The following is an 18,114-nucleotide window of genomic DNA, read 5'->3' as shown; positions in this document are numbered from 1 at the left end:
TAATAAAAGACAAATCGCTGACCTTGGCCTTGCCCTTTGTACATGAGTTTCCAGGGTGAGCGGCTTTTGGATTTAATATGATCATGTACAGCTTGCAAAGGGACTCTTGCCTTAAGGAGTGTAAACTTGATCTGCATTTGCTGATTTGTTTAAAAAAAAAAGAAAATGCATGTTTCAAATAAAATTCTCTATTGTAAATAAATTTTTTTCTTTGGATCTTGGCAATAAGTGTGGCTGTGATTTATTTTCTGGGAAAGGTTGGGTCTTTTCTCACCTTTGTTAAATCATATCAGATTTGGCCTTTCACTCTCCTCTGTCTGGGCTCATTTTTTTGTCCACAGATTTAAATAACATTTCCTTTGTTTATCGTGGCTGTGTTTGTAAGATGAAGCAATTGAGAAATATTGACTTGCTACTTAAATAATTGAGTGTGTTAAATTAACTTAAATTTTGTTTTTACAAATTCTCTTGGACTTTAGGGGGGCAAAATCTACTTCCCTTTATTGGCTCAAAGAGGTAGCAGGCTGTCACTCTTCCTGTTCATTCCTTTAGTCTGTGCAGATCAACCCTGAAATGTCCATTCCTCTCCAAAGGAATAGGAAATGGTGGCTATTCAGGTAATTAAGCCACTTTGGAGGTTAGGGATATGTCTGCCTTAGAGTCCCTAACTGTTCCTAACTTTCCCAGGGACCCCAGCTTGAAGGGTGGGTGTATAAGGGCAGTGAAGGGGTAGGGGAGGTGTCCCAGTTTCCCAGGATGGCCGTAACAAACCACCACAAACTTCGCAGCTTAAACAACAGAAATTTACCCCCTCGTAGTTCTGGAGGCCAGAAGTCCAAAATCAAAGCGTAGGTGGGGTTTGTTCCCTCTGGAGGCTCTGAGGGTCTGTTCCGTGCCTCCCCCGGCACCTGGCCGTGGCCGGCAATCCTTGATGTTCCCTGGCTTGTAGCTGCATCATGACAATCTCTGTCTCCGTCTTCACGTGGGCTTCTCTTCTGTCTCACATCTGCCTCTCCGTTCTCTTATAAGGACACCACTCTTTGGCTTTAGGGCTCATGCTGTATCCAGGATGAGCTCATCTCAGGATTCTCAATTACAACTGCAAATACCCTATTTCCAAATAAGGTCACATTCACAGGTAGTGGGATGTGGATGTATCTTTTGGGGAGGACACCTGTGGTGTGGGGTATTGGCTTGGAAAGCAGCCCCAAGCGCCTGATGGCCCTGGGCTTGAATGCCCCTCTCCTGCCCAGCCACAGTGGCTAAGGGATGCTCCCCTCCCACAGGCCCACCCCACCCCTAGCAGGGCAGGCCCTGTGCAGCCTCAGCTGGGTGGCAACGGGGTGGGGTGGGAGAGTCTCTTCTATAACGTACAAGGTAGATGAAGCTCAGCTGTACCACGCAGGAGAGAGAGGCACCCTTTCTGGGAGAAAATACCTGCCTCTCGTCCCGCTGTCACCCTCACTGGACACTGGGCAGGGACCCTAACCAGGGCAGGGCTGTGCCTCCTGCCACTGCCCAGCAACCTCTGCTTGGTCCAGCCTCTGGGTACACCTCCCAGGGCTCAGCCGCGGCCCCCTGCCCCCCATGCTTGCTCATCCAGACCAAACCCCCCTTCCACCCCGCCCCCAGATTCTGACCTCAGTTACCTTCTCATTCCTATCGCTTGAAAGCTTTAACGTTTTTTATTAAGTAAAACATTTCCATCGCTAAAAATCTAGAAGTGCAGGTAAGAAAAAACCCTCATAATCCCCAAACCAAGAGATGCTATTAATGTTTTTTAAAATTAATTTATTTATTTTTGGCTGCATTGGGTCTTTGTTGCTGCGCGCGGCCTTTCTCTAGTTGCGGTGAGCGGGGGCTACTCTTCGTTGCGGTGCGCGGGCCTCCTGTGGCGGTGGCTTCTCCTGTTGTGGAGCACGGGCTCTAGGCGCACGGGCTTCAGTAGTTGTGGCACGCCGGCTCAGTAGTTGAGGCTCGCGGGCTCTAGAGCGCAGGCCCAGTAGTTGTGGCGCACGGGCTTAGTTGCTCTGCGGCATGTGGCATCTTCCCAGACCAGGGCTTGAACCCGTGTCCCCTGCATTGGCAGGTGGATTCTTAACCACTGCACCACCAGGGAAGCCCTATTAATGTCTTTATGCTTATATTTCTATGCCTTTTTCCCTCAGTGTATGAAAGACTTATTTTTATGAAAGTGGATTATTTGGAGTTATGTGGTGTCACACCGACACAGCCATCTGCAGGGCCCCTGCATAACGTTTTGTAAACTTGTTTTTCACCTAATACTATAGTGTGGCTATCACGCTATGGTAACTCTTATATAAATAAATATCGCTGTTTGTCATCATTTTGAATGGCTCCATGTCTTCCATGGAACCAAAATGTATTTAACCAACTGCCCACTGATGGACATTTATATCGTGTCCAGTGTTTTGCTATCATTATGCACGCAGCTGCAGTGACTTTCTTTATGCACATATGTTTATGAATGTGAGTCTTTCCTTAGGTTAAATTCCTAAAGCGGATAACCTGGGTAAATGCTGTCACTGTCTTCCAGCCAAAGGCCACCATGAACACCACAGTGGTTGAACAAGTCAGGTTTATAGCTAGTTGCAGTGACGAAGGATGCCCGCCAGGGGGAGCTGTGGGGCATCTCAGTAAGTGGGTCTTAGGAGGCCTGTAGATACGCAGCATAGGATTTGGACTTGGGTGAGGTGAGTCTGGGGAAGGCTTACGGAAGCAGGGCTTTGCTCCGTATTGGAGGTGACAGGCCCAGAGGGAGGGATGCCTGGCTCCCTGAGCAGCTCTTTTCACGTAATCCTTGCTCAGCAAAGCCTCTGTGCTTTCCAGGACATTCCACGTGAAAAATTGAGCGGGACAGGCAGTGTTCCGATGGGGGCGGGGGTGGAGATGTGCGCATGCGCAGGCCATGTGGGCAGGAGGAAGGATGTTTACACGTGAGCACCCGCGGGGTCTCCATTGGGGTCAGTGTTCTCTAGCTCTTTTTTTTTTTTTTTTTTTTTTTGCTGGTACACGGGCCTCTCACTGTTGTGGCCTCTCCCGTTGTGGAGCACAGGCTCCGGACGCGCAGGCTCAGCGGCCATGGCTCACGGGCCCAGCCGCTCCGCGGCATGGGAGATCTTCCCGGACCGAGGCACGAACCCGCGTTCCCTGCATCGGCACGTGGACTCTCAACCACTGCGCCACCAGGTAAGCCCCTCTCTAGCTCATTTTATCCTTGAAATATTCTGGTGAATGGGAACTTTTCTTTTTCTTTTTTTTTTTTTGCCGTACGTGGGCCTCTCACTGTTGTGGCCTCTCCCGTTTCGGAGCACAGGCTCCGGACGCGCAGGCTCAGTGGCCGTGGCTCACGGGCCCAGCCGCTCCGCGGCCTGTGGGATCTTCCCGGACCGGGGCACGAACCCACGTCCCCTGCATCGGCAGGCGGACTCTCAACCACTGCGCCACCAGGGAAGCCCGGGAACTATTTTCTATTTCCATTTTACAAGAGGGAAACAGAGGCTCAGAGAGGTTAACCCCAGGGACTTGGCTGAATCACTCAGCCAGGAGATTGGATCCTGGTTTCTTCAGTGACTGCAAGATCCTTTGCTTTCCCCAGGCTAACAGATTCCTTCCCAAGAAGGTCGGAGCAGACCGTGGTGGGGGGAGGAGGCACAGGGGAGGGAATGCTCTCTGCTGCCTGCCGTGGTCCTCAGGTCCATTCTTTAATTCATCTGATTGGTGTCTCTGCCTTGAGTCTGGGCTGGCTTCACTATTGTTTTTACGGAGTATGAAAACCCTGCTCTTTGTTCAATGGATGGGAAGGGTGATGGGGCTGCCCCAGGTGTGCTCTGTTAGGCTGTCGTGAGTGGCTTTGCTCTTCCTGGCCTTTGTGTGTTTCCCTCAGCAGTGGGTGGACCCGTGGCACCTCCCCAGGCTGGTGGCCAGGCTTCTGGGTTCCCTGGAACAGCAATGGCAGAATCTGGAGAATTCACAAGTTTTTCTTTTGAGCTTTTTAGGAGCTGGGAAAAGCAAGCTGGAGATCAAAACTGGTAGGACTAGACAAAACCCCGACTCCTCAGCCCCTCCGAGCCCCGGGGGATCTGTTCCCTGCTCCCCTTCTGGCCTCCTGTCCCAGGTTCCCACCCTGTCGTGCAGACTGCATGGGCATTCTTCACTGCAGCCCAGCATATGCTGTTCCCTCCACCTGGGACACCCACCCCTGGCCCATCATCGTATCTCTCAGCTAATTCATACCCCCTTGGCGCTCATCCTTGATATCACTTCCTACAGAGAACTCTCCCTGAAGCCCCAGGACTGGGTCGGTGTTTTAAAATGTAGGTTTTATTATAATTCGGGTAGGATAAGGCCAACAGATGAGGAGACAATTGCCACGGAAAACATAGTTTGCTACTCACAGTTCCCAAGGGGAGGGGAGCAGGGCCACATGGGGAAGCACTGTAGGGTTCAGCAGGAGCCAGAGGGAGAAGGGGGAAAATGTGGGCAAGAGCCTTTGTTGTGGTTCCCGAGGGAAGGAACAGGTGAGACAGGGTGAGCAGGCTTAGGATTGGCTAGTTTGAATCGTTTCAGCTGACTCTGGGCATAGGGGCTTTCTGTAGCTGTCTGGTACCTGGGATGGTTAGGGCAGGGGAACAGTGGCCCTGAGTGTCACAGGTGGTTGGGATATGGGCTCTGGATTGGCTAGTTTGCATATGAAGGGCTCACCTGGAGATGAGTCCTTTACTCTCTGTAGGAATTGTCCAGTCCTGGGAGAGACAGTCCCTCTAGGGTCAGCAAGGCCCCAAGATGTCAAAGCATGAGAATAAGAGACAGGCTTCATACAGTCAGTTGCCTTGCCTATGAGTTCCTGCAACTCACCAACCCATCACCCTGTACGCCGTGAGCCTCACAGGGGCAGAGTTTAAACTGCCAAAAGTGAGGTGCTTGGGCACAAAGGATGATTTTTAAGAGCAGCTCATAAATGACTTTTAAAAAATAGTTATGTAGTTAATTTTAATGTATATTAGAAATCAACCGGTATACCAAATATGTTATTTCATCCATAAAATAAATTTCCTTTAAAAACATTGTAACAAAAAATTGTAAGTAAAATAGTAAGCCCGTCCTTAAAGAAAGCTTTTGCCTAAACAATGCTGCAGGCCGTGTGAGGTCACGGAATTGCAGGGGTGGTCTCATCTGTCGGCTCGCCGCCACTGCACCCCAACACCCAGCACAAACTTGACCATCAGACTTTGTTGAAATGAGCAAGTGAAGTAATCCCTGGGGCAGCACATTGTCATCAGCCCTCGCAGTCCCGGCTGCACCAACCAGAGGTCTTGGAAGAATAGGGTCAGCGGTGGACGGAGCTGAGTTGTTTTGTCTGAACTTCAGCGGTGGGTGGAGCTGAGTTGTTCTGTCAGAACTTCGTTTTGCAGATGAGAACACTGAAGTCCTGAGCCAGAGTAAGACTCTCTCAGGGTCCCAAAGCAAGTCAGTGGCCAGGGTCTGACCGATGCAGCTCTCATTTCTTATCGCTGAGACCACCCCCTTGCCATATAGGACTCAACTCAAGGGCACGCCCGGTCCCTTGCTTCTCCTTGGTGAAGCCCCTGCCTGTCTTCCAGCTCGTGCACTGCCTCCCCCGGAGGCTTGGCCTGGAGCCAGGTTGCACAGACAGCCCCCCATACCTTGGGAGCCAGCTGATCCCGATACCCATGGTGTCTCCCACTGCACGCACACCGTGTCAGGGCCCTGGTTCTTTTAGAACCAGAGACTTTGGAGCAGGGGTCCCCAGCCTCCGGGATCTAATGCATGATGATCTGAGGTGGAGCTGACATAATAATAATAGAAATAAAGTGCACAATAAATGTAATGCGCTTGAATCATCCCGAAACCATGCCTCCCACCCCGTCCGTGGAAAAATCGTCTTCCCTGAAACCGGTCCCTGGTGCCTAAAAGGTTGGGGACTGCTGCTTTAGAGCCAACGCTCGGCTCTAAGACCTAGATGCTCCAAACTGCCAGGCCCCAGGGGCTCTGAGTCTACACTTTCCACCAAGGGAGGATAAGGTCATGTCCGGGGTCACACAACTAATCAGTGCTAGAACCAGGGTCAAAATCAGGTGTTCTTTCCCCTGTACTCCACTGCCTCTCCATATGGGGTACCAGATGGAGTGGCTGAAATGGGCAGTCTGGGAAGGTAGTGAGTTCCTCATCCCTGGAGTGTTCAAGAAGAAGATGGGCATCGCGCTGGAATCCTCCTGTAACCGTGTCACGGGAGATTTTGGTACAAGATGGTTCTAGCTGAGAGCTGTGCTCAGTGAGGTTTGATGTCTCGGCCACTGAAGGATCTTGGGACTTCTGACTTGTCTGGGCCCGTGGGGCTGGATCACTGCACATCCCGGAACACTGGAGGCCACCAGGAAAGGACTTTAGGGAAGCATGATGGGAGCCATTTCTATTTATTTGTATTTGCTGTCTTTGACTTTGGCCAATAGCTCAGCTCCCAAGATTTGTGGGGAGATATGTGGATAGAGGGCTTTGGGGTAGGCTGAAGGCCCGGGATCCCTGAGCTCAGACTCTGTAGGAAGTGATGGATCCAGCCAAGGCCAGGGGTTCTGCTTACGGACAGAGAGGAGGGTACCACCCTGGGATGCTTCCCTAGAGTGGACACTAGGGGGCGCCCCAGGGCCTGCCTTCTGTGCCCCAGAAAGTGGTACCTGAGGGCATCCTGGGATGTGGCCCATAATGGAGCGAGTGGAATTGCCAGATGGTCCAGGACAACGTGTTTCAAACTTTTTAATTGAAATCTTATGTGGGGTCCTACATTCCAGAGACAGGGGCTGGGAAAATTTGGAGTGGATGGAAGGGAGCCACAAAGAGGGAGTGAATCTGCCCATTTGTACACAGACTTCTGCTGAGATGGGACCATGACCCACACAGAAGCAGATACACGCACATGCGCGCACACACACACACACACACACACACACACACAGTGCTCATCCATGTGCAAAGACAGAGTGGTGGGTAGGGACTGATAGATCCAGTTATCCAAGTTGAGACATTTGTTGAGCAGGTCCCAGGGGCTGCGTTTGCTGCTGGGCTCTGGGGGCGCACAGGGATGGGTAAGCCGCCATTGGACACGTCACAGTAGCCAACTACCCTGCAAAGCAGAATGTGGGTGTCAGGAGGATCACAGGTCCGAGAATGAGGAGGGAGGTACATTTGGGGGTGCCTCCTTTTTATCAAGGGTTTTACAGATTCGACAACACAATTACCCGTAGGCAGAGTAGCTACTTTCCTGTTTTGCTTTATAATTTACTTGACTCAGGAGAGGCTGCGCCTGAAGGCCCTCAGGTCTTAACAAGCTGCACCGACCCCAGGCTCCTTTTACAGTAGCTGGCGTTTCTGTGAGCCCTGGGGTGGGGTCCAGGACTTCAGTGGACGAGGTCCCACCTGCCTACCTCACAGGCTTCGCAGACCAAGGCACTGAGGACACTGCAAGATCCCACCTTAGCCCGTGTTATGAAGGGTCTCGGCCTTGTCCCCAACTTGTAGACAGTTATCAGTTCCCGGAGAGAGCAGATTAAAAATCATCTACCAACAAAATAAGCATCAGGCATAGCTTTCAATAATAAAAAATGCTCCAATTTTTATTTAAACAATTTTGTCTAAACATTTCTGGATACTAGATCTAGAAAAGGAGCTCCCCAGAATGCCAAAGCTGGGAGGGATCTGAGAACCTTCTAGTCCAATCTTATTTTACAGATGAGGACTGAGGATTTAGGGGTTGGTTCCCACTGAGGCCCTTTTAGAGACTCTAGTTACCCCAGGCGCTGTAAGGAAGCATGGCGCTACATGGAAACAGGAATGACACTGTTTCCCTAAGGAGGGAAGTGGAGGAGGACATGCGTGGCACCGCAGTTGGTCTCTGTAAGACTCTATCCCTCCCGCAGCCCCCAGCCTGTGCTGAGACTGAGCCTGGAACAGGGAGTGCTCGGAACCTTCCCTGATGTTGCCATGGTGCCCACAAAGACCCGAGGAAACCAAAGGTGAGCTCCCCTGCCGTAGCACCTTGCCCACAGGAAGAAAAAGGTGAGCCCCACGTGTCATGAGCGCTCTGAGGATTCAGGCTCAGAAGGCGAATGGCTCTCAGCTCTCCTGTAATTCAGAGACCGATGTAATGAGAGTGCCTTCGTTCCACTAGCTCCCCCTGTAAGCACACCTGCGGTGGGCAAGGGGGCTTCAAAGTAGTAAGTATGGCTGGTACTTTCATCCACGTTAGAGACACAGAGGGCATCCGTAGGGCACTGCTTGGACTTGATTCCATATGGTCAGTTGGCAGAGAGGGGCTTCGGGAGTTCTGGGCTGGGAGGCAGGAGGGGTCTGGGAGCTGAGGTACCATCTTAAGTAACTCATGCCAATCAGAGTGACCCAGGAACCAACCCTCAAAACCCTTTAAAGGACATTTTGCCTGGTGTGATGAAAAAAGGAAAAATAACATGTCCAGGCCATTGAGATAGCCCTGGATTTCAAGATCAGCTAAAAAGGCTCTGGGATACCAAGCCGGAGCTTGGGTACCTCAGTGCAAACCCCAGCCTCCCCCTCTTAAGCCGATGCTGAGTTCTGCTTAGGTATGGGGAAACTTCTGTCTGGCTGTGGTTCATTCTGTGCTGACCAGGCTTGCTTTAGAATGTAACTCTAACCTCAAAGTGGCTCCACTGAGGGTTCAGGAGTTTATAGTAAGGACTGTGGAAGCTGGTGAAAGATTTGACATTGCGGAGTTGAGGGTCTTTCTGACGCCTGCGTGGAAAATGGATCAGAGAAGCATATATGTGTTACCTGGGGGTAGGAAAAACCTCCTTATGCAAGATGGAAACCCAGCCATAAAGGAAACACATCAATTTGATATCCAGTTTTTAAGTTAGGGATAGTCAAAGGATAGATATGTACATATACATACAGAGAGATATACGTATAGGCATACATATGTAATTGACATATTTTCCATACCTAATTAAATACTTTGTATAATATTCACAAAGTGAAAAGACAAGTGATACACTGGAGAAAATTTCTGCAATATGTAAGGTAGACAAAAGATTAACGTCTGTAGTATACAGAGAGCTTCGAGAAATGCTAAGGAAACTGTATCAATCCAGTGGCAAAATGAGGAAAGCCTATGATTAGGCACTTCTCAGGAATAAAAAGTTATAAGGCTGATACATATATAAACGAATCTTAATAGTGGCCAGGGAAGTTCAAATTAAAATAACAATCTGAAACTATCACCCACCAGACTGGCAAAAATAAATATTGATAATACCGAGTACTGGAGATGGTGTGGGGGGAAAAGCACTTACAAATTGGATGGGAATGCAAATTACTATAACTTTTGGGAAAGTGAGTTGGCATCATCAATTAAAGATACCTGTCTTCTTTAGCATAATCCCACTTTGAAGGATCTGTTTCTTAGAAGTAAAAGCAATAACACACAAAGATATATATAGATATAGAAAGATAGATGATAGATAGATGGATAGAGATATAGTTAACAGCTATAGATATAAATACCTGTGTTTAAAAACATATATATATGGCTTCCCTGGTGGCTCAGTGGTTAAGGAGCTGCCTACCAATGCAGGGGACACGGGTTCAACCCCTGGTCCGGGAGGATCCCACATGCCGCAGAGCAGCTAAGCCCGCGAGCCACAACTACTGAGCCCAAGTGCCACAACTACTGAAGCCCACGTGCCTAGGGCCCGTGCTCCACAACAAGAGAAGACAACGCAACGAGAAGCTCGCGCACGGCAATGAAGAGTAGCCCCCGCTCACCGCAACTAGAGAAAGCCCGCGTGCAGCAACGAAGACCCAATGCATCCAAAAATAAATAAATAAAATTAAAAAAATATATATATATACACATATACACACATACATATATGTATGTATGTTTATTGCAGCATTGTTTTTGGGAGTAAAAACACAGGAAACAAACTGAATGATCATCAACAGGTGAATAGTCTAATAAATTATGATATATCCACAGTATGAAATATTATGTGGCTCTTGTTAAATTTTTCTTTACTTGTCTTTGTATTAGCTCACTTGTTGCAATGAACCTGTATCACTTCGGCAATGTAAGAAATCTAAGGTAATTAAAAGGAAAAGAAAAGCCTGTCTGCCCAGGTGGAATAGAAGTTCCACGAGGCAGAGATCCTGTCCACTTTGCTCACTGCCATATCCCAAAAACAACACTTTCCTTGCATATGGCAGCTGCACAGAATATACTTGTTAAATGGACAAGTGAACCCCTTCTCAGCACCACGGCTATCGTGCAGGTGAAATGCTATCTGGGGAGTGATGCACAGAGTCAGGTGGGATGCTTGGTCACCAGGTGACCTAGTTCCTGCTGGCTTTGCCTGCTCGGCCACTACCCTTCTCCCCAGGCTTGTTCTGGGGAACCACCCAGTCCCCACTGCAGTCTCGTTGGGAGAGTTAATCAAGCTGTCTGCCCGCCTGAGACCTAAGCCAAGCCAGTTGTGTTCTTTTCCTGAGAATTTCAGTGGAGCAGGACCACCCAAGACTGACTGGGGCGGGTGGGTGGGGGGGTGAGACGGGGAACTGCTAGAGGCAGCCTAGACACAGCGTCTGACCCAGGTGGACACTGGTGCTTGCACCATATCCCTGGAGCTGCTTCCTGGCCATCCCCCAAAAGAGTCTCCGTTTTCCCTTTGATTCTGAGTTCCCTCTTTCCCTTACCATCCTTTCAACAAATCCCAACCTCCCTTAACCCCCAGATTTTTTTTTTGCCGTATCATTAACAGAGTTACTTTCTGTTGCTTGCAACCAAACTACCCTAAAAATGATCAGAGACAGCTGGGAAGTTCTGCCACTCAGCCCCTTTCATGTCCCTCAAAACTAAGGTGAGATGAGTCCACTGTGCTCCAGGACAGCCCTGGTCGACACTAGCTGTCTAGGCCTAATTATTAATATCACCCCTTTTAGCTTCCTGGTCTGAATGACAAATTACATGGTCAGCCTACTCATAGGCCTCCTTTGGTCCCCATCACCTTGGTAAAGGGTGGAGAATCAGAGGATCGTGGATTATCTCCTATTTTGCTTGATCTGAGACACTTTTCCCAGCACAAGAGCAGAGAATCGTCTTTCTACTAACGTGCTTTCAAAAGTTAGATTTTTCACTTAATTTGGTAAATAACCGACACTTGAGGCTTACTCATTATTACTTTTGTGGCAAAATATAGATTCTTTGGTCCAATCCCCTCCATAATATTTTGAAAAGACCCTTTGGAAATTTTTTGAAATTTAAAATTTACCTCTTTCATCTTCCAGGTGCTTCTTCCCTTTGTGTAATCTCCATGGTCCTTCATGAAAATGCTGAATCCGGTAAGTAGATCAGTTTCACAAGAGGGCAGGCAATGGTGAGGAACAGAAGCACCTGGTGACAGTTGTATTGCTGGGTTTCCACAAGGGGATGGGTCCAGCACCCCTGAGGACCTCAAGCTTTATTGGCTGACTCAGCTGGGAAGAGTGTGTTGGAGGCCTGCTGTCAGAGCCCATCATTTTTGTGTCACACTTCAGCAGGGCTGTATCTAGGTTCAGATTCTACAGTTTTCAATCACCCACCATATTCCAGGCACTATACTAAAGCATAGTTCCCAAACTTTATTTTATCATTTCAACAGCATCCTTATCCTCATCCACATCCTCATCCTCATCCTCATCCACGTCCTCGTCCACATCCTCGTCCACGTCCTCGTCTATGTCCTCGTCCACGTCCTCGTCCACGTCCTCGTCCTCGTCCTCATCCTCATCCTCATCCACATCCTCATCCACATCCTCATCCTCATCCTCATCCTCATCCTCATCCTCATCCACATCCTCATCCACGTCCTCGTCCACATCCTCGTCCTGGTCCTCATCCACATCCTCGTCCTCGTCCACGTCCTTGTCCACGTCCTCGTCCTCATCCACGTCCACGTCCTCGTCCACGTCCTCGTCCACGTCCTCGTCCACGTCCTCATCCTCATCCACATCCACATCCTCATCCTCATCCTCATCCTCATCCACGTCCTTGTCCACGTCCTCATCCACATCCTCGTCCTGGTCCTCATCCACACCCTCGTCCTCGTCCACGTCCTCGTCCACGTCCACGTCCACGTCCTCGTCCACGTACACGTCCTCGTCCACGTCCTCGTCCTCATCCTCATCCTCATCCACATCCACATCCAATCCTCATCCTCATCCTCATCCTCATCCGCATCCTCATCCGCATCCTCATCCTCATCCTCATCCTCATCCTCATCCTCATCCTCATCCACATCCTCATCCACATCCTCATCCTCATCCGCATCCGCATCCGCATCCGCATCCTCATCCTCATCCTCATCCTCATCCTCATCCTCATCCACATCCTCACCCTCACCCTCACCCTCACCCTCATCCACATCCTCATCCTCATCCTCATCCACATCCACATCCTCATCCTCATCCTCATCCTCATCCTCATATTCATCCTCATTATCGTCGTCATTATTCCCATTTTATATATGAGGTCCAAGAGGCTCAAAAGAGTAAATTTTTTGCCCAAGGTCACACAACCAGTCAGTGGCAAAAACAAGATTTGAACTCAGATCCTCCATTCCATGGCCTGTGGTCTCCCCACCACCCTGTTGGTGCCTGGTGTGGCTTAGGATCCGTTTCACCCATTCCTATGGGTCCCTCCTCGTGCACTTGTCCTGGGTAGGTTTCCTTGAGCCACCACATCTGAGGTTTACATCCATGCTGGGTTTTGTACCGCTCCCTTAAGGAAATTGCTGAAGCCCAGGACCTTAAGAAAATGTCTAAGGAAAAGTCCCCACCCAGTGGCCCACCTGTTCCAGTCCTGGGTTTATACCAAAAGAACTGAAAACAGGTGTTCAAACAGAAACTCATACACGAATATTCATAGCAGCACTCTTCACAGTAGCCAAAAGTTTGTAACAACCCCAATAGCTATCAGCTGGTGAATGGATAAACAAAAGATGGTCTCTCCCCACAATGGAATGTCATTCAGCCCTAAAAAGGAATGAAATTCTGACACAGGCTACAACGTGGATGAACCTTGAAAACATGCAAAGTGAAAGAAGCCAGACTTAAAAGGCCACTATTGTAGGATTCCATTTACATGAAATTTCCAGAATAGGCAAATCCGTAGAGACAGAACGCAGATGAGTGGTTTCCAGGAAGTGGGGAAGGGGGAAATTGGGAGTGATGGCTTAATGAGCCGACAGTTTCCTTTTGGAGTAATGCAAAGGTTCTGAACTAGATAGTTGTAATGGTTGTACAACACTGTAAATGTACTAAGTGCTACTAATTGTACCTACAAAATGGATTAAATGGTGAGTTTTATGTTTTGTATATTTTACCGCAATTAAAAAAAAAACAGTCCCTGCGCCAGATCTCCTCAGTTTGATATCTTTCTCCCTGACATTTCACCTCTGGCACCGCCTGTCCCAGGTGCTAAATTCCAAATTACTTTGTGGCTTGAAGTCCTCAGTCTCCTGAATACAATGTATTTGTCTTGAGAAGATGGCTCTGGAAAAATATTGGCCATCTTTGAAAATTAACCAGCCTTTTAAAATTTGTCTTGATTTCCTTTCTGCTGTACAATTTGGAAAACCTGGTATTTATGTGTGGTTAAAAAAAGACGTTCTTTCTTTCCAAGCAGCACAAACCCCAGCTGGAACGCCGGATCGTTGGCTCAACCAGCCGGTGGCGTTTCCTCAGAGAGCCTTTTTTGGGGGACCTGCTGGCGCTTTCCCAGATGTGCAAGGCTGTCAACGTAGACTTTGATGAAGTTCTGAAGAACCCAGACAGGTAGGAAGACCAAAGGCCCATGGCGGGGTGAGCCACCCTTCTGGGAAGTGCCCCATGGTTGGGCAACTCTGATTGGGCAGGTGGGCTGTCCTGGGTATTTGCAAGGAAGGCTGCCTTTGGGACCATCCCTTAGGGATGGACAGGATCAGGGTGACAGCTTCCTCTGAGAATGTCTGTGGGTGGTGATTAAAGTCCAGAGAGATTGAGAATTTTTTTTCTAGATTTTCCTTTGTACTGGGAACTTTGGACCCTAACAGGATTCTAAGTTTATCAACTGATTTGTTGACAAACAAAGTGAGATGGCCCGGCTCAGAGTTTGAACCCGTCCCACGAATGCGCATGTCCACCCAGCAAGGGGAGAAGCAGGCTTCCGCTCACCCGCAAAGTGTTCCGAGCCGCTGGCTTAGAGCATCACTTCTTCGGGTTATGAGTTTTTATTTGCCTCTCCTGGGGACACAGAGCTGGATCCCGTTGCAGAAGGAACACTTCACTTCCCTGGCCTTTTGCCCTCTTTTTTTTTTTTTTTTTTTTTTTGCGGTACGCGGGCCTCTCACTGCTGCGGCCTCTCCCGTTGCAGAGCACAGGCTCCGGACGCGCAGGCTCAGCGGCCATGGCTCACGGGCCCAGCCGCTCCGCGGCATGTGGGATCTTCCCGGACCGGGGCACGAACCCACGTCCCCTGCATCGGCAGGCGGACTCCCAACCACTGCCCCACCAGGCCCTGGCCTTTTGGATCTGCCTGGATGCTTCTGCCTCCATGCACTGGCATGTCTGCCTTATGAGCACTCCGTCTGACCTGTCTGAGCATCTGCCTGAGTGTGGGCTGTGCCCTGGGCAGCACCTGGCACGGAAGAGCTCCTGGCTCCATGTTTGCTGAGCGAGGAGCCACATCTTCCCTTTCCAGGCCCACCGGCCAGCCCTGCTCGGTTGCCTCCCACCCCACAGATGACTATACCACACACGTGGGAATAAACCAAAGCCCATCTGGGTTTGGTCTCTAAATTCTCTGATGACCCCCGCTTAGAAAAAATTGAGTGCTGTGAGTTGCAGTTTTTGGCATTGGTTACTCATAGCCTTAAACAACTTTGAACTTATTTTATATTTTGTTTGGTTAGAGCCCTGAAGAAGTCTTAGAGTTCGTTGTGCTCCTTGGCATCAGGGCCAGGCTGGGCAAGCAGGCGCAGGAGCTGGGCCTGGGAATATAGGCAAACTGATCCAGAAACCTGAGGAGGGAGGCTGGGCTTGCAGGGGCAGACATCTTCGCTGAGCTAGGCTGGGGGTGGTGGCCTGAGGGGTGATGGCCATTGGTGCTGGGCTTTTGGGCCATTAAACGTAGTCTATTTGACAGGGTTGGAATTCCTTCTCCTCCATTTACTAGTTCTGTGACCTTCAGCCAGTGGCTTAATCTCTCTGAGCCTCAGTTTCCTCATCTGTGAAATGGTGACAATAGCATCTCCCCTGAAGAGTGACCTTCAATCAGACAGTACATTAAAAATGATTAGTGCTGTTCCTGGCAAATAGTAGGTACTCAGTAAACACAGCTATTATCTTTCTAGCCTAAGCAGCAGTCTTAGTTATTGATCCTGGTGGTTCCATTCGGGGGAGTGTCAGCCCTGTGCTGTGCCAGCCAATGACTCCATATGTCACTCTGCCTCTTAGCACTTTCTCCAAATCAAAACATCTTGCCTCAAACACAGCAGATGCAGGGACTGGTCTGGGCGCTCTCTTCCCAGGAGAAGCTTTGCAGATCTGCCTCTCTCCTTGGTGATGCTGGGGAGCTGGGGGTCGGGAGGCAGGCTGAGGGCAGGTAGGCGCTCAGGACGGCCGATCACTCGTGTATCAGCCATCAGCCGACCCAGGCTTAGCTCATCTGGGCAGTTTGGTGCTCCACAAGCCTCTTGTCCTCTTCCTGAGACAGCGGGCTAGCCTGGGCATGTCCTTGTCTTGGTGCCGGCAGAGGGCAAGAGGGCGGGCCCAGTTGCTCACTATGTCCACTCGGCCAAGGCAAGTCACATGGCCAAAGTCAAAGTCAAGGGGCAGGAAATACACACCAGCTCTCTTGGGAGAAACTCTGGAGTCCTGCAGGACAAGGGTGTGTAATTGGGGCCATGGATGCAGTCTACTACAGTGCGGGAGGAGCTGATTTTCTTTAATAAACACAAAATTTTATTTTCTTTATTTTCACAATGGGGATTTATTCCATGTGATTGTGAGAAACATAAACTTGGAAAGCATAACAAAAGTTTTATTTAATTTACGTAATAAAATAAAGGGCTTATTCCTGGTAACCCTTCTGTACTTTCAGACTTGTCAGCTAACAAGGTCGATGGTAGGGGTGGGGGTGTCTGGAATTGTACCTGCGACTCACACACGGGCACCTTCCCCGTAGCTCTCTGGCTGCCCAACCAGCAAACCTGTTCTTGCCGTTGACGCTGTTATTGTTGCTTCTTCCACTTGGGAGCGCTGTTGACTTTGATGGGAGCTGGACCCATCTATATTTTACTAGTTCTGTAAAGCGTCACTGGCCGTGGAAAGCTGAGTTAACTAGCTCTGAGCTTCCCATTTATTTCAGATACGTAATTGTGCTTCTCATATGTCAATGCCCCAGGTTCTGCCCAGCTAGCCAGTACTTCTGGTTGTGTCTGTGGGTCTCCATGACGCCGTGAGCTTTTGGCTCCAGAACTCGGAGATGCTATACAGGAACCTAAGGTTCCTGGTCTTCGTCATGCTTCCTTCCACTGGGACTGAGGTGTGGAGTACGGGGAGAAGGGGCCTGAGAGATGAGGAAATGCTAACCACCTTGCAAACAACCTAACCTTTTCGTGCCTTAAGTTTCTTTATCTGCAAACTGGGGATGCTGTCTTACAGAGTTGCCATGAGAATTATATGACATAATTCATTGAGAGCTTAGAACGGTATCTGGCAAATAAATACCCAATTAACACGTGTCATTCAGTGTCCCTGGAGTTCTCTGGTACGTGTGGACACAGCTAACATATGAACCCAAAGATCCAGGATGGAGGAGTGTGGCTGAGGAAGGAGGCTCTAGGGCAGAGGTCCCCACCCCCCGGGCCATAGGTCCATGGCCTGTTAGGACCACCCCCCCCCCCCGCCCCCCGGGCTGCACAGCAGGAGGTGAGCTGCGGGTGAGTGAGCGGAGCTTCATCTGTATTTACAGCCGCTCTCCATCGCTCACGTTACCGCCTGAGCTCCGCCTCCTGTCAGATCAGCGGAGGCATTAGATTCTCATAGGAGCGCGAACCCTGCTGTGAACTGCGCATGCGAGGGATCTAGGTTGCGCGCTCCTTAGGAGAATCTAACGCCTGATGATCTGAGGTGGAGCTGAGGCGGTGATGCTAGCGCTGGGGAGCGGCTGCACATACAGATCATCATTAGCAGAGACGTTTGACTGCACGGAGACCATAACAGATCAATGGCTTGCCGACACATCAAAACCCCATCAGTGAGCAGCAAGTGACAAGCTGCATTTTACGGAGTAGACTGGACGCAAGCCACACACTTCAGGTGTCACTGTCTCCCATCACCCCCAGGTGGAACCGTCTAGTTGCAGGAAAACAGGCTCAGGGCTCCCACTGATTCTGCATTATGGTGGATTGTATAATTATTTCATTATATATTAGAATGTAATAATAATAGAAATAAAGTGCACAATAAATGTAATGCACTTGGATCATCCTGAAACCATCCCCCCAGCCCTGGTCCATGGAAAAATTGTCTTCCACGAAACCTGTCCCTGGTGCCAAAAAGGTTGGGGACCGCTGATCTAGGGGGCTTGGGCCCTAGGAAAAGGTGACCCTGCCTCATGTTTTTTCCCATTGTGACGGCAGTGCCAAGTCCACTCTGAGGTTGGAAGGAGGTCATGCTAAGAGGCAAGGATGCGAAGAAGGGACCCCTAGATTTTTATCAGAGAGCAGTTTCAGGAGAGCTGGGACCGGAGACCCATGATCCACGGTGTAGAGCCGATAGGAGAACAGAGTGTCTGCTCAGTGCCAGGCATCCCGAGCATTAGCTCTTTTACTCCCCCAGTGACTTCCACGTGGTCCTCATTTCCCTCCTACAGAGGAAAGAACCAAGACCCAGAGGCAGGCCCAAGGTCTGCATGACTCTTCCCGGTAAACCACATTGGAGCTTTGCATGTTGAAGGTATCAAGTTGAAAGCCCTTTGTTTCGATGGTCTGCTGCAGGAAGGCCATATGTCCACGAGAAGCTTATGGA

At 49.7% G+C, this 18,114-nt stretch overlaps 1 protein-coding gene across 1 annotated transcript in view; it reads left to right on the top strand.

Moving 5' to 3' along the window:
* Nucleotides 1–11,350: 11,350 nt before the first annotated feature.
* Nucleotides 11,351–18,114, top strand: part of BTBD16 (BTB domain containing 16) — a gene marked incomplete at its 3' end in the record, with an annotated part of 44,809 nt that continues 38,045 nt past the window's right edge. Inside the window, exons 1-2 of the mRNA XM_082854170.1 lie at nt 11,351–11,406; nt 13,730–13,878. Coding sequence (XP_082710296.1) covers nt 11,389–11,406; nt 13,730–13,878 — 167 coding nt within the window. The 5' untranslated portion in view covers nt 11,351–11,388. The remainder of the gene's footprint in view (nt 11,407–13,729; nt 13,879–18,114) is intronic.

The sequence above is a fragment of the Leucopleurus acutus genome (genome assembly GCF_964270905.1).
Source record: "Leucopleurus acutus genome assembly, chromosome: 14".
Classification (NCBI taxonomy): domain Eukaryota; kingdom Metazoa; phylum Chordata; class Mammalia; order Artiodactyla; family Delphinidae; genus Leucopleurus; species Leucopleurus acutus.
The sequence above is the reverse complement of the archived record's forward strand: the minus strand, read 5'-3'. Positions and strand labels throughout refer to the sequence as shown.